This window comes from Zonotrichia leucophrys, chromosome 5 (genome assembly GCF_028769735.1).
Source record: "Zonotrichia leucophrys gambelii isolate GWCS_2022_RI chromosome 5, RI_Zleu_2.0, whole genome shotgun sequence".
NCBI classification, from domain to species: domain Eukaryota; kingdom Metazoa; phylum Chordata; class Aves; order Passeriformes; family Passerellidae; genus Zonotrichia; species Zonotrichia leucophrys.
Window position 1 is genome coordinate 58,875,742 of NC_088175.1, and position 16,600 is coordinate 58,892,341.

The 16,600-nt window shown below is 44.4% G+C and overlaps 1 protein-coding gene across 1 annotated transcript; it reads right to left on the reverse strand.

The window, feature by feature from the left end:
• Positions 1 to 695: 695 nt before the first annotated feature.
• Positions 696 to 16,373, reverse strand: MAPK1IP1L (mitogen-activated protein kinase 1 interacting protein 1 like). Its single transcript, XM_064715898.1, has 4 exons — positions 16,276 to 16,373; positions 5,899 to 5,926; positions 4,286 to 4,999; positions 696 to 3,368 (listed from the first exon to the last, which is right to left on the reverse strand). The coding sequence occupies exons 2-4, from the start codon at positions 5,920 to 5,922 to the stop codon at positions 3,357 to 3,359; spliced, it is 750 nt and encodes a 249-aa protein (XP_064571968.1). The 5' UTR covers positions 5,923 to 5,926; positions 16,276 to 16,373; the 3' UTR covers positions 696 to 3,356.
• Positions 16,374 to 16,600: the final 227 nt, after the last annotated feature.

Genomic DNA, 16,600 nt, shown 5'->3' on the forward strand with positions numbered 1-16,600 from the left:
TGGATCTGCATGGCCATGTCTTTACTGGTGCACAGGAGCTGCAGACAGAATTCATTTGGGAAATCCAGAGGAAGGGACAATCCCACAGCTGAACAGTCAGGACAAAGCACTGCCCACACACTGCACTGCTCTATTAACAGATGTCAGATCATTTTTGGACCATGGCCTAAAAAGAGCTTTTTGTTTCTATTATTTCCTGCTCGCTGCTGCCATTTTTGCCTGCCCTGAAGGGTGAAGGTGTGAACCAAGGCAGCAGCACTGGCCAGCTCAGTGTGACTGCTCTGCAGGCCAATACATGGAAATGCAGCCACAAGTGATGCCCAAATTCAGTAGTTCACACTGATGCCAAGCCCTGGAGTTTCTGTTATTCACTTTATCCCATCAAACTCCTGGCAAGTGTGTAAGAACAGGGGATTGGGGGTCACTTACCACATCCACACGTGTCACTCTGGCCCAGGAATTGTTCAGGGGCAGGGAAAACACACACACAACTCTTCACAGGTAAAAACCACTCCCATTCCTCCTCTGGAGCAAGCAAGATCAGATATTTTCTCTCCTAATTACCAAGGAATTTGTGAACAGGCAGCACCTGGGGCTGACATGCTGCACCAGAGCCATGGTCCCATCCACATTTAACATCCCTCGTGTACAGGCTGCAAATATCACAAAAGGAAGAGGAAAAACACTCACAGAAGTCAAGTAATTCTGATTTTATATTCAGGCTTTGCAAATCAAGGATGTCCTATTTTTACTATTCATTCAAGGCAAAAGTCTACACAGGCATGTCAAAAGCAGGAATTGAAAAACAGTGAACACAACAGTCTTGAAAATACGTTTAATGTCTAATCTTATACAAAAGTGACAGCATTTTCAAAAAAATATCAAATCCTGTATTTATAGCTTCTCACTATCATACAGCAATATTTGTTTCATCTAAAGAAAATACAGCAGCAGGTGATAATCTATACTTTAAAGATGTGATTGCTTATATTTCGTATTGTAAACAAATGCAGTATGTCAACCTCAAAGCACAAGTCAAAACGAACTCCTCAGCAATTGAACTCAAAATGATGCATAGAAATGTACAAATTCCATTGCAAAAGCTTCAGGCCAGAAGTTGCTCACACTTGACATAACATGTGATAAAGTTACTACACGGTATATAGTGACACCTTGAGTTTTTACACAATAGATTAACAGGAATACCCTTTTCACTGCTATGCAAAGAACTCTGCTCACAAAAACAAAGGGGTTATGAAACAGTTTTCATGACCTCAAGAAATACGAATATACATTGAAAAACATCCCATATATATTGAATTTTAGCCTAAATGTTCCAGTAATAAATCCTGCCTATTTCAGGAAGAACCTAGAAGTCTAGTTACTTTTACAAAACCCCTTTCCAAAAATCATTACTTGCTACTTTTGCTTTATCCTTTCCTACCTCTTCCCATTCCCTGCAGAGACATATGGCCAGTGCAATTCCAACTGGAGGGCTGCTACTGCATGATCCATTCATTTGGAATAAATGTTTTTTTTCATTACAATGATTTACAGTCTAAGGCTGCAGGTATCAAAAAAGCACTTAAGCAAATGCAGTCAATGTTGCTTATGTTAATTTTTAATTAGTCTTGCCAAGTCTGCTTGGGGGGTAACTGGGGTTGGTTTTTTTAAGGTTAGTGAAGACCTGCACTTTTGGTACTTATTCCAAGGGTTTAGTTGCTGGGGTTTAAGTTGAAGTGTTAAAGTATTTTTGTTCAGCTCCAGTATTGTCTTCCTAAAAGAAAAAATAGACATTCCTTTGCTATCAGCTTTCATGATGTTGGATTAAAGCAGCCACAGCTCAGCTGGCTGCTTTCTCCTGCAAAAATACTGTAGGACTTTGCCATAAAGGCTGCAACTACCAAGGAGCATCACCACCAGGTCACCCCATGTGCTTTTATTTTTTTGTGTCCATCACACGCATGCAGGAAGCCATGAAAGTACTGGAAGAGAATTAACTCGTGTTCACAGTTCCATGATACAAAGACTCCCTAATGAGCTACCATGTGAAGCAAAATCTGTTCCTAATTCTACCCACAGAGGCCAAGTCAGGAGATGCCCAGCTGGGGAGGAAACAGAAAACTGTCCGTGGTCCGAGTGCAGGCCGTGAAGTTCCACCAAGAGCCGCGGCCTCGGCAAAGCCCTCGGGCGTGCTTGGCACAGATATGGCAAGAACAAGAAAGCTCAGGGCAGTGCCCCTGGGGAGAGGCAGCTGCACAGCAGGGCACAGGCTTCCTGACATTCAATTGCTCCCAGATTCCTCCTACTCCGTGAGGTATGCACACACCCAGCTGGGAACAGGGGCTGCTCGCAGGGACAGCCCCTGGCGCCCAACGGGGATCTCTGCTGGGACACGACTGTGCCAAAAACTGCTGGGAAGGGAATGCTCAGGGTGGGTTTTAAGCTCAAGTTCAGTTTCCAGGGACTCTGAAAAAGTCTGCCAGGTTTACACAACCCAGCAGCCAAGTCAAATTTGAAATGACTAGAACCCAGGTCAGAAATAGGGAAGTACCTACGTGGGGATCAGTTTCTCTTTACACAGACCAAGCCAAACTTCCAACCACCACAGAATGAGAACTGGCAACAGGATGTCCTCATTTGCATGCATAAAACTCACATTTTGCTGATTCAAAGTTAACTGCACATCCAGGTTATTTCACTTGCACAGGAATGCCTGTTTGTGAACACCACCAGTGTGCTGACAAGTCACACCAAGGCTTCCAAACGTGGCTCTTCTCCTCCGTAGTCCCAGACCGAGCAATTGGTTTGAGTATGTACAAAATGCTGAGAAAACCTTCGAGTTCACATGCTCTGTCTTGTTAGTTTGAATTACTGTAGCACGTTCAAAAATTAGGTTTCTTGACTAAAATGTTGAAACACTTTCTCTATTGACTTTTTAGAATAACCTGAAAATAGACAAAATATGACTATCCATCCGTTCAATGACCAGCAGGAGTCTGGCAACGAGACTTAAAGCATTAATTTAAGAATTAACTTTTTAAAATTCCATGGGCCTGATTCTTTATAATCCTTACATGGCAACTCCTCTTTTTCCAAGGAATACTTGCCAACATAAGAACCACAGCTGTGTTAGTTGATTTCTTCTCTTTGTATTTCACTTGATTAAACCAAATAATTATGCCAGCATATGAGCAAGGTAAATTGATGTAAACTGCTCCTTCATACCTCAAATGCACATACAAGAGGCAATATTCTTCATAGCCCCATACATTACTGAAACAAAAACTGTAAAAATCTCTGTAAGTAGTGGATGAAGGTGGAAAAACTACAGTATTTTGTTGCCCAGGACGTATTCAGCGGTAAGGCTGCAAGAGACAATAAGGCATGGTCAGTACAGGCTTTTCACACAGCACTTCATTCATAGTTACAAATACTGTTAATTAATCACAAATTCATCCTTATATTCTGTTATTCCTTCCCTATTGCACTCTCAGCAAGGGGAGCAATTATTCTTGATTAAAGAGATAAGAATATCTTCCAGAATTATTACAACGCTTTCCCCCTTTTTTTGGCTTCCAGAGTCTTTCCAAGCATTGGAAGACCAGTATAATAATATAATAATTATTTATGTATATGTATAAAATAATAATATAAATGTATATAATGTGAGACATAATATAACAATAAAATAATACTATGATATAATATAATAGTATATATGGTTATAATACTATTTTTATACATATGATTGTATATATTGATTTATTATTTTGTATTGTATTATATTGTATTTTTTATTATTGCATTGTATTATATTGCATTTTTCATATTATATTGCATTGATTATATTGCATTGTTTTGTATTATTATTGTATTTGCTATTATTATTATTGTATTGTATTATTGTATTGTATTATATTATATTGTATTGTATTATATTGTATTATAGTATATTATATATACTATGATATAATATACTATGATATACTATAATATACTATAATAAATATAATATACTATACATATACTATACATATACTATAATATAACACTATACATATAACGTAACATAATAGTGACATAATTTAATAAATATAAATTAACATAATTTAGCCATTCTATATATTTAATATTTAAATTGCTGTTATCCCACTGACTTGTGGAACAAAACTTGAGGCGTCCTGAAACTCCTTACCTGCACTAACAGGTTTTACACTACTGAATTTCCCCACTTTAATGTGAAACACTTTAGAGTAACTTGAGATCAAAATGAAATACTCACATGGGGACCACCAGGCATTGATGGAGCACCAGCAGGACCAGATGGCACTTGAAAAGGATTAGGGGGCGTAGGATATAGTCCTGGAGCTGGATATGATCCCGTGGGTGGAGGGAATGGGCCGGGCGGTGTCGGTCCCCACGTTCCGGGCGGCACCGTCCCCCACGGTACCGTCGGCGCAGCCCCTGGAGTCTGGGTGGGAGCAGAATATGGCCCTGGGGGTGGATATGGCATGCTGGGAGCAGGATACTGCCCTCCCATTGTTGGTCCCCACGCCCCAGAGGGCATGGATCCCCACGGCCCAACAGGAGCAGGAGGCGCAGCTGGCTCTGTTGGACCTCCGTAAGGTCGTGGAAGCTCTGGAAAGGGCATATTTGGTGGAGGGTACTGCCCTGGTGGGACAGGACCTGGCACAGTTGGGGGTGGATATGGACCACCAGGAGGAGGGCAGGAGGGTCCGGTAGGAGGAGGAGGAAATGGAGCAGGCGGTCCCGGGGGCATTGAAGGATACATTCCCGTGGGAGGAGGTCCGAAGGGCACGCTGGAAGCCGAGGTGTTGGGTGGCAGTCCCGTTGGAGTCATAGGGGGGGCGCTGGGGTTATTCCAAGGGTTGGAAGCCGGCCAGCCCTGCGGAGGCTGCCCGGGCTGCTGGCCAGGCTTGGCGCTGCTCACTTTGGAGGTTTTAGCAGGCGACTGGTCTGGTAAAGCATCTGCCAACTGAAAGACAAAGGGCGGTGAGGATGGAATGTGCGGGCCGGGATTCCCCCCCACACAGCCCCGGCCGAGGGAGGGAGGGAGGGAGGGAGGAGAGGAGCCCTGGTGGCTGCACACACATGATTACATTCATTTCTGGGCAGCTCCTATCGCTAAGGCAGCAGAGGCATTCTGACAGGCCAGAGATAAAAGGCGACCCCAGCACACGGAACAACAGGCAGCTGCAGCACAAACCTGGAAACATTTCCCTAAATTTCCATTGCAGCTATCCTGATGCCATGAAAGCACAGCCCCTTGCTTAATGCCACAGGAGAGAACCCACGAGCAGCTTCTGATGTTTAGTCCAGGGATTGATTGCTACCTCTACCCAAAAGGAAAACACCATTACTGTGACACAGAGGAGATGTCTCAGCTGTCAGCTCCCCTTTTCCTTCAAAAAACAATGTCAGCTTTTAATAATCAACACAACTGGCTGATTGTGGTATTTTCTGAGACCCTCGACAAAGGGAGGAATGATGAACCTGGCTCCATGTTCTTAGAACGCTAATTTATTCTTTTATGATCTATATTATACTAAATAATACTAAACTATACTAAAGAATACAGAAAGGATACAGACAGAAAGCTAAAAAGATAATAATAAAAAACTCATGACTCTCTCTTGAGAGTCTGACACAGCTTGGTCATCACTGGCCAATAAGTAAAAACAATTCACATGTTGGATAAACAATTTCCAACCACATTCCAAAGTAGCAAAACACAGGAGAACAAATCAGATAATTATTGTTTTCTTTTTTCTCTGAGGCTTCTCAGCTGCCCAGGAGAAAAATCCTGGGTAAAGAGATTTTTCAGAAAATATGATGGTGACAGCTGATCTTCAGGAAAGAAAAACTGTTACTTACCGAAAAATCATCAGTTCCAGACATTGTGCTGAAAAGTAAGGTAAGATAAAGTGAAATTTGTTGAAAATAATAAAGGTATTTTTAAGCAAGACTAACTGAGACATCTACATTTGTCTCATGTGGGGCACAGCAGCTCCTGGAGCAGGGATCAGTGCTCATGGACACCTGAGGTGTTGCTTTGGGGATCCCCACTTGGTGAGATAATGAGAATAAATTTACTCTCTGTGTTTTAGCCCTGTCCCAGCTGCCTCCCTGTGCTCACACAGTGACCCAAACACTTTTCTCTGGATAAAGTTCCCATGGAAAGGGAAGGCCTGAGCCTCCACCTGCCTCCTCTCAGACAGGTGTGACACAGGAGGTAAATGGGTCACATTGCAATAGCAAAAAAGATTTTGAGCATTCATATGGAGCCTGCCCAGACAGGGATGCCTGGGAAGGATTCCAGGTGTTTTCTAAACTGGGATTTGGAAAAGGTAAAGCAGAATTCTTGTGGGTGAAGTCAATGCCTCTATGCCAAAAGATGATTAAATCAGAGAATGATGGGATGGTTTGGGTTGGAAGGGACATTGAAGATCACCTGGCTACAACCTCCTGCCATGGCAGGGACACCTTCACTGTCCCAGGCTGCTCCAAGCCCATCCAGCCTGGCCTTGGCACTGCCAGGGATCCAGGGGCAGCCACAGCTGCTCTGGCAATTCCAGCCCAGCCAGGAATTCCCAATCTCCCATCCATCCCTGCCCTCTGGCACTGGGAGCCATTCCCTGTGTCCTGTCCCTCCATCCCTTGTCCCCAGTCCCTCTCCAGCTCTCCTGGAGCCCCTTCAGGCCCTGCCAGGGGCTCTGAGCTCTCCCTGGAGCCTTCTCCTCTCCAGGGGAACATTCCCAGCTCTCCCAGCCTGGCTCCAGCCCTGGAGCAGCTCTGAGGCTCCTCTGCATTTGTCCCAACAGATCCTTCTGATGTTGGGGACCTCCGAGCTGGAATCACACAGATCTCACTGCCCAAAATAAAAGAACTACAGCCAGCTGATGGTTTATCCTCCAGTGTTGTTTATTTCAGAATAAACAACAACACCAAGGGCACAGGATGCTTTCATTTACATTTCCCAACTGCAGTAATTGACTGCAGAGGTGTCACTAATGTGTATCCAACTCCCAACCTCTCCTCACTTCCACATAAATAGGCACCAAAAATTAGGGACCAATGAGACAAATTAACACATAATCAGAAGTGAGGAACTGTTAAAAAGATTACCAAGAGCAGCCAAAAAGCTTTAGGAGAGAGTGTAGGGACATAAGAGCAGGAAAAATGTAAAAGACAAGTGAAAAGTAGAAATACTACTGCAAAGTTGGTCCCCACAAAACACAATCCTTGTATTGCCCTTGCTGATGGTGAAGAACTGACTTCTAAGACAGAGAATGGTCCCAGGGATGGAGGTTTGTACAGAAAGCCCAGATCAAACAGGTTTTTAAGCTCCCTTAGGTTAATATATATCCACATTATTTACATTATATTATTTGTACAATCTTCTCTGAAACTGGATTGTAAATTTGTTACTACCCACACAATCTCCTGACCTCAGGACAGCTCTGGATCAGGCAAGTGCAATTTAGCTCAGCATCCCATTTTGTCTTAAAGTAGAGAAGAACAAGAACAGGAATGACTTACATTATATTATTTGTATATATTATATATTACGTATTATATATAATATATTATATATTATATGTTATTTGTTATATTATATATAACATATATTATATATTTATATTATATATATTATAAATTTATATATTATTTACTTACATTATATTATTTGTACATATTATACATTTGCATATATTATATATTTATATTATATTATTTACTTACATTATATTATTTGTACAATCTTCTCTGAAACTGAATTGTAAATCTGTCACTACCCACACAATCTCCTGACCTCAGGACAGCTCTGGATCAGGCAAGTACAATTTAGCTCAGCATCCCATTTTGTTTTAAAGTAGAGAAGAACAAGAACAGGAATGACTTACATTATATTATTTGTATATATTATATATTTATATTACATATATTATATTTACACATAATATATAATATATATTATATTTATTTATATTTATATGTTACATTTATATTATTTACTTACATTATATTATTTGTACAATCTTCTCTGAAACTGGATTGTAAATTTGTTACTACCCACACAATCTCCTGACCTCAGGACAGCTCTGATCACACAAGGGACATTTAACTCAGCACCCCATTTTGTCTTAAAGTAGAGAAGAACAAGAATAGGAATGACTTACATTATATTATATATTTATATTATATATTATATTTATTATATATAATTTATATTTATATTATATTATTTATATAATACAGATTTATATGTTATATTTTATAGTTATATTATTTACTTACATTATTTGTACATATTATATATTTATATTATATTATTTACTTACATTATATTATTTGTACAATCTTCTCTGAAACTGGATTGTAAATTTGTTACTACCCACACAATCTCCTAGCTCTGATCACACAAGGGCCATTTAGCTCAGCATCCCATTTTACCTTACAGCAGAGAAGAACAAGAACAGGAATGACTCTCACCCCAACACTTCAATGATTCAAATCTGTATTTGAATCAGCTGCAGACAATTTCCATGGAGCAATAACCCTCAAAGAATTCCTTTTCCACAAACACACAAATGCAGTTTCCTCACTTAGATGAGGGGATGTCTCATTTGCCCACTTCAGAGCTGTTCCTACAACACCCACTGGCAAGGCACTCCACAGGCTGCTATTTGTTGCACAAAAGCCACCTCCTTTTTTTGTTCTAAACCTGGATTTTACTACTTTCACTTGCAGCTGAGGAAATCAGCAAGTCTATTCTCACCCACCCTGCCCATGCTGATCATTATCCTACAGATTTTTACCATTTTCTTTCATCTCTGCCTTCTCCAGGCTGAGTTCCAGCTTATTCCCCTGACCCTGGTGCAGCAGCTCTTCCCTACCTTTGATTATTCCCTACCTTTGATTATTCTCCCTGCCTCAGTTTGAGGCTTTTCCAAGTCTTTTGTATCTTTTGGGATGAATGACAAGAAAGAACCACAGAGAATTGAAGATGTGGGATAACCATTGATTGATACAGTATCATAATTATGCTCTGGTTTGTCTTCTATTTCCTTCCTAACACTTCTTCATTTTTCAGCTGTTTTTAGATCCCTATGGAATTGACACTTCTGGGGCAATATTTCACTCCTCAGTGCCAAGGGTCAGCCCAGCATTTTATATGTGAAATTATATGCACCATTCTACATTTATCTACTCTGAATCACAGCAGATTTATTGCCATGGAATTATTTCTGCTCATTTATTACCCAACCCTTACTTTCCTGAATGGCTTTGTATCAACAGGACACTGCTCATCTCATTTCCCAAGTTATTTATGACCACATGGAACAACCCAGACCTCTGTGGAAACACAGTGAACTTTTCAAGTTCCTCCTAATAATTTAAATAACCCTTTTAAGAAATACCTTGTAATTTAAATAAACCTTTCAAGAAATACCTCGTAATTTAAATAAACCTGTCAGGAAACACCTAATAATTTAAATAAACCTTTAAAGAAATATGTATCTACAAAGTTGATGGAATTCAGTGCCTAACTGCATGAATACAAAGGTTTGTTATAACTCCAGTATTAATTTATAACAGCAGTTGTTCTTTCAAGTAAGAACTCTCTGTCTCAGATGAGGAACATTTCAGATCAAGGATTATTTGCTTAAAATTGAGAAACCAACTGAACTACACCAGGGAAGTGGTTTCTGCTCCTGCTATTACAGCTCAGCTGTCTGAGACATCTATTACAAACTCAATTTCTCTTCAAGAAATACCTCTTCTGCTAAGAATTCATTAATTTTTGCAATCAACCACACTCAATAATAATAAGTTGGCAGGGGATTTTTGGTAGTACTGGAGTTCAATTTACCTCCATGGACAGAGAAGCTATTTATCATAACCCCAAAAATAAAGGAAAACAATTAATATACACACAAGTACAAAAAAAAACTCTTTTACACAAGTGCACAGATAATAATAATCATCATCATCATCATCAGGTTATTTAAAACCACCAAAGCAGGTCAAGAGAATCTTCATTTCTTTAGGCAGATGGAAAGATGGGATAAGACCAACTGAAAACCAGATCTACACCAGACTGAAAATAGTCCCCAGAAGAAGTTGGAACATTTGCTGCGAGGGAGAGAAGGAAGAGAAGAAAGGAAACTAAAGGAGAACTCAGAAGAAAATCCTGTGATCTGTCACAAAAGTGTCACAGAGGAGTAAATTCAAGTCAAGCAGTGGGTGAACACAGCTGAAACAGGCCTGCTTCCCAAATATCAGCTGATATCCCCAATATTTGTTAGCAGATCATTCCCAAATATTTCTGTGCCATGAAAATGAAGAGAACAATTCTGCTGCACGATTTATGAAAAAAAAAGAAGGAAAATAAAGTAGTTAAGCATAGCTTATAATGAGATTTAGTTGCTTTTTTACTTTGGCAAGCAGACAAGAGCAACATTTGTTGGCAACATTTGGGATAACTGAGCCCATGCCAAGCATGTCAAGGATCCTCTTGCAGAAAGGATGCCCTATTTCAGGGATGTTTTTTAAACAGACATTGAATCAGGGTACTGCCACCTTCATTTCATCAAAAAGAAACTGAAATTACCCTTCACATTCAGACAACAGATGAACTCATCTGTACTTAAATCTGGAACCTATATTCCATTCAGCTTGCTCAACACTAGTTAAAGAATTCCAGTCAGAAGCTTACAGGAATATCAATTATATTGTTACAATTATTGCCCAAGGCATTCACATGCTCACCAATCAGACTCAGAGGCAGTGTCAGACAGAAGAACTCCAAGTAAGTAAATTTTAAATTTTAAAGTTCCTCCAGGTCACACATGGGCTCAAGATTTTAGAAAAAAAAAATTCCACACAATATGGTGGCTTGATGGGATTTTTAGAATTAAGATTTTAGGAAAAAAACCCACACTGATTGGTGGCTTGATGGGATTTTTAGAATCAAGATTTTAGAAAAAAAAACCCACACTGATTGGTGGCTTGATGGGATTTTTAGAATCAAGATTTTAGGAAAAAATCCCCACACTGATTGGTGGCTTGATGGGATTTTTAGAATCAAGATTTTAGGAAAAAATCCCCACACTGATTGGTGACTTGATGGGATTTTTAGAATCAAGATTTTAGGAAAAAAAACCCACACTGATTGGTGGCTTGATGGGATTTTTAGAATCAAGATTTTAGAAAAAAAAACCCACACTGATTGGTGGCTTGATGGGATTTTTAGAACCAAGATTTTAGGAAAAAATCCCCACACTGATTGGTGGCTTGATGGGATTTTTAGAATTAAGATTTTAGGGAAAAAACCCCACACTGATTGGTGGCTTGATGGGATTTTTAGAATCAAGATTTTAGGAAAAAATCCCCACACTGATTGGTGGCTTGATGGGATTTTTAGAGTCAAGATTTTAGAAAAAACTCCCCACACTGATTGGTGGCTTGATGGGATTTTTAGAGTCAAGATTTTAGAAAAAACCCCCACTGATTGGTGGCTTGATGGGATTTTTAGAATTAAGATTTTAGGAAAAAACTCCCCACACTGATTGGTGGCTTGATGGGATTTTTAGAATCAAGATTTTAGGAAAAAATCCCCACACTGATTGGTGGCTTGATGGGATTTTTAGAGTCATTAGAATTACCAATTATCTCTTGAAGCACAAGCACTGGTAGCAGCAGAGAATCCCATTCATGCAGCAGACATTCCTTCTGCCACATTCCAACTCTACTCCAAATGATCCTCCCTGCAGCTGGGATGAAGAAAGAACAAATGGAAGGAGGGTTCAGGAGTTAAAGTCACTTGGCAGGGAGCAGAAAGGCAGCATTCAGAGTGAAGTCCTGCTTGCATCCACTGTAAGATAAAATTCCCTTTGTTTTCTGAAGGCCAACGCCCCTGGAAACATCTCTGCCTTCCCAGGAGCCCAGAGGCAGCTCTGCTGCTCAGGGCAGCACCTCTGGGAGCTGGATGGACAGAGATGCTCAATGCCTGCACAAACAAAGCTGCCAGGAGCTCAGTCCCTCTCACCTTTTATCCTGAGAGGCAGGAAGGATTTCCCTGAACCTGCCTGGAAATTACACCCATGGATATCCTCTCCATGAGCTGCTCCCAGAAATCACCAGCAGGGAGGGGAGATCACAGAGGCTGCTCTGGGAAGAGAGAAAGGTTGGGAAGCTCAATTCCAACCCAGCTCTGGCAGGAGAATTCTTCCAAGAGCCTTCACAAGCAGGGGGTGATGAAGCAATGAAGCAAGGGCTGGAGCCAGGCTGGGAGAGCTGGGGGTGCCCACCTGGAGAGGAGAAGCTCCAGGGAGAGCTCAGAGCCTGAAGGGGCTCCAGGAGAGCTGGAGAGGGGCTGGTCCAGCTCTGCTGCTCAGGGCAGCACCTCTGGGAGCTGGATGGACAGAGATGCTCAATGGCTGCACAAACAAAGCTGCCAGGAGCTCAGTCCCTCTCACCCTTTATCCTGAGAGGCAGGAAGGATTTCCCTGAACCTGCCTGGAAATTACACCCATGGATATCCTCTCCATGAGCTGCTCCCAGAAATCACCAGCAGGGAGGAGAGATGAGAGGCTGCTCTGGGAAAAAAGAAAGGTTGGGAAGCTCAATTCCAACCCAGCTCTGGCAGGAGAGTTCCTCCAAGAGCCTTCAGAACAAGCAGGGGGTGATGAAAAACGAAGCAAGGGCTGGAGGCAGAGCTGGGGGTGCCCACCTGGAGAGGAGAAGGCTCCAGGGAGAGCTCAGAGCCTGAAGGGGCTCCAGGAGAGCTGCAGAGGGGCTGGTCCAGCTCTGCTGCTCAGGGCAGCACCTCTGGGAGCTGGATGGACAGAGATGCTCAATGGCTGCACAAACAAAGCTGCCAGGAGCTCAGTCCCTCTCACCCTTTATCCTGAGAGCCATGAGAGGCAGGAAGGATTTCCCTGAACCTGCCTGGAAATTACACCCTGCAAACCCTTCAGGCCAAGGGCTCCTGGATATCCTCTCCATGAGCTGCTCCCAGAAATCACCAGCAGGGAAGAGAGATGAGAGGCTGCTCTGGGAAAAAAGAAAGGTTGGGAAGCTCAATTCCAACCCAGCTCTGGCAGGAGAGTTCTTCCAAGAGCCCTCACAAGCAGGGGTGACTCTCAGGGAGGTCTGTGCCTGGTTCTGGTGCTACGTGTGCTGTGCTAAATCTGTCCTACTGCACAGCTTCCACAACAAAGCAGCTCCACGATGGTTTCTGCAGCTCCAAACCCTCTTGGATTGCATCCATCTCACTGAAACTATGGTGTAGTAGCAATTTTTCCCATGTTTTTGCCTTTCCTGGCTTTTATCCACCATCAGTTCCTTACAGACCCTCATTAGGAAGAACCATCCAAAGCACTTTTTCTAACCCAAAACTAAGCATCAACTGCTTCCCTATTTTATTTTTTGAGTTGTATGACATTATTCCAACACTTGATGTGCCAGATTTAGTTCCTGTCTCCAAGATCATCTTTCAAACACAGAAATAAAAAGGTTTTCTGGAGATGCAACAGGCAGTGCTGCATTTCCACTGGGTGGCACGGCAGCCTCGGCAGAGAGGTTCCTTTGTCACTCCACCATGACTAATTCCTGCCAGCACCACCTCATCCACAACAGCATCTCTGCCCACATAAGTGGAACTACCCAACATAGCACCCGGAGAAAATGGAAGAGACACCAAGTCTTTGACGGCTTCTAAATGTTTTCTAAAATATGCAAATTTCTGCAGCTTCAGGCGTTAACTATCAACACTTCAGAGGCGGCCTTTAGACAATCCCAGAATGGTTTGGGCTGGGAGGGACCTTAAAGATCACCCAGTTCCACCCCTGCCATGGCAGGGACACCTTCCACTGTCCCAGGTGCTCCAAGGCCCATCCACTGCCCGGGATCCAGGGCCTGCCCACCCTCATTATAAAGAATTCCCAATTCCCAATCTCCCATCCATCCCTGCCCTCTGGCACTGGGAGCCATTCCCTGGCTCCTGTCCCTCCATCCCTTGTCCCCAGTCCCTCTCCAGCTCTCCTGGAGCCCCTTCAGGCCCTGCCAGGGGCTCTGAGCTCTCCCTGGAGCCTTCTCCTCTCCAGGGCAGCACCCCCAGCTCTCCCAGCCTGGCCCCAGCCCTGCAGCAGCTCCATCATTTCCCCTGCACTTGCTCCAGCAGCTCCACCTCCTGATTTTGGGGGTCCCAGAGATGCACACAACACTGCAGAGGGGTCTCAGGAAACTGGAGCAGAGGGGCAGATCCCCCCTTTTCCCTGCTGCTCACTCACAGGGATCCAGGGGCAGCCACAGCTGCTCTGGGCACCCTGTGCCAGGGCCTGCCCACCCTCACAGGAAGAATTCCTTCCCAAAATCCCATCCAGCCCTGCCCTCTGGCACTGGGAAGCCATTCCCTGTGTCCTGTCACTTCAACCAGCCCCTCTCCATCTTTCTTGCAGACTCTTCAGGTGCTGCAAACCCACAACTGGATCACCCCAAAGCCTTCTCTTCTCCAGGATGAACCTTCCCAGCCCTCCCAGCCTTTCCTCACTGCAGCCCTCTGATCATCTCCTCTGGCCCCTTCCCCATCCCTAAAGCCTCCTCAGTGCTCACACCATAAAATAATTTGGTGTGCCCTGGGTATTTACCCATTGGGAAAATAAAATGAACCAACAAACTAACCCAGCAGCTACATCACCAGTGGCTATGAGAGGTTTGGGGATATTTCTGCCCCTTTCCCTGTCTGTTATAAATGAAAAAATGACAAAAGTCAAATTTCAGATTTTCAGGACAGATGTCATGGTGGCATTTGCTATAAATTGTCCAGTACCAAAAAGAAAACAATTCCTCAGAGCAGAGGAGGAGCTGGCAGTGCCCAAGAGCTGTAGGAACACAAAGCCATGAGGATCTGTGATCTGTGCCAGCTCCTCACCCTCACCAGGCCCTCCAGCCCCACTGCTGCCTCCCAGCCAGCCCAGAGCCCAGCACAGAGCACAGGGAGGTGCCCTGCTTGTGCCAGCTGTGACACAGAGCCCGGGCACAACACAGATCCCCTGCCCACAACACCCACCTTGGCAATCCTGGAACAGATCTGTGACTCCAGCAGCTTGCAATGATTCCAGCTGATCTTACAGAGCTGCCTCTAAATCATCCTGAGGGCCACAGAGCCTCCCATCACAGAATCCCAGAGGGGTTTGGGGTGCAGGGGACACAAAGCTCAGGGACACCTCCCAGCACCCCAGGCTGCTCCAAGCCTGTCCAGGAGCACTCCCAAGGATCCAGGGCAGCCCCAGCTCTCCTGTGTTCTCCTCTCGAGCATTATCAGCTAATTATTATCATTATTATCATAACTGAACACTCTGACTCTGAGCAGTGACCATCAAACAGGGTTTTGGTGTGCCACCCCCTAAAAATCACCAAACCCACGTGTCCCACTGCAGCTGTACCCCCACCTCTGACACACACACCCAGACACATTTCTGCTGCAGAAAAATCGTTTTTCAGCATTTACACCTGGCACCTTCCTTCAGCTGGCACTGTTAGAATGCACATGAATGAACTCAAGCTTCAAGAATACCCAAAACGCTTCCCAGGGCTGGCCTGATAATTATGATATTCACCACGGATTTTTCCTTCAGCCCCTAGGAAGGGCAATCTCAGGGCGTGTCATTTTGCTTTCAAAAACACAAAGCAGCGACTTTTGTACTGGCAATGAGGAGCTCCACCACCAATCCTGAGGAGCACCAGATCAGCCTCGTTCTCCACGGAATTCTCCTGGAAACAAGTTTTTCATCAGAAATCAAACCTGATACCACACAGTGCTGGCCATGCCCTGTACATCAGCTGCCTTCAACACTTTAAAATCTAATAAACCAACTTCTCACCAACTCCGCCACACCGCCTTTCCCGAGCCCTTCTGTAGAGAGGAAGCTTTAACTTAAACTCGCTTAAATTCAATCCACGCTCATTGATTTGCTCATTAATAAACTACGGCCGCAAAATACGAAAAAAATAAAAATTAATAAAAAGCCGAGCAAATATTGAACCCAGCCACGCCAGCGCCGCTGCAGAGCCACCAGGCCCCGCCACGAGCGACCCCCGGTGCTCGGCAGGGAGCAGCACCGCCCGCCCCCCGCAGGCGGGGCGGCACCTGCGGGATGGCCGAGGCGCGGCCCGGCGGCCCCGCGGCCGCAGCCCCCCCGCCCTCCCGCGCTCCCCTGCCGGCGGCGGGGCCGGTGCCGGTACCTGAGCGGGGGGAGCCGGTGCAGGCCCGGAGCGACGCGGCGGCCGCAGCTCCACCGCCACCGCGACGGGCACCGGAACCGGAACTGCGTCACGGCGGCCACGCCCACCCCCGCCACACCGGAGGGGCGCGCGCTCGGCCACGCCCCTCTACGGCCGCTGTGTCACCGGCACCGCCCGGCCCCGGTAAGGCCACGCCCCTTTCCCGCCCGCAGCGCGCGTCATAGGCCACACCCACACATGGCCACGCCCCATCCACATGCCCGCCCACCAACTATGCATCACAGACCACGCCCATCAATCATGAGGCCACGCCCCTCTCCGCCCA

What these genes read in the sequence shown, in the direction of transcription:
- MAPK1IP1L (XM_064715898.1), bottom strand. Translation starts at nt 5,922, where the DNA reads ATGTCTGGAACTGATGATTTTTCG. An exon ending in CTGGAACTGATGATTTTTCG is followed by an intron (nt 5,000 to 5,898) that starts GTAAGTAACAGT and finishes TTTGTCTTTCAG; the next exon opens with TTGGCAGATGCTTTACCAGA.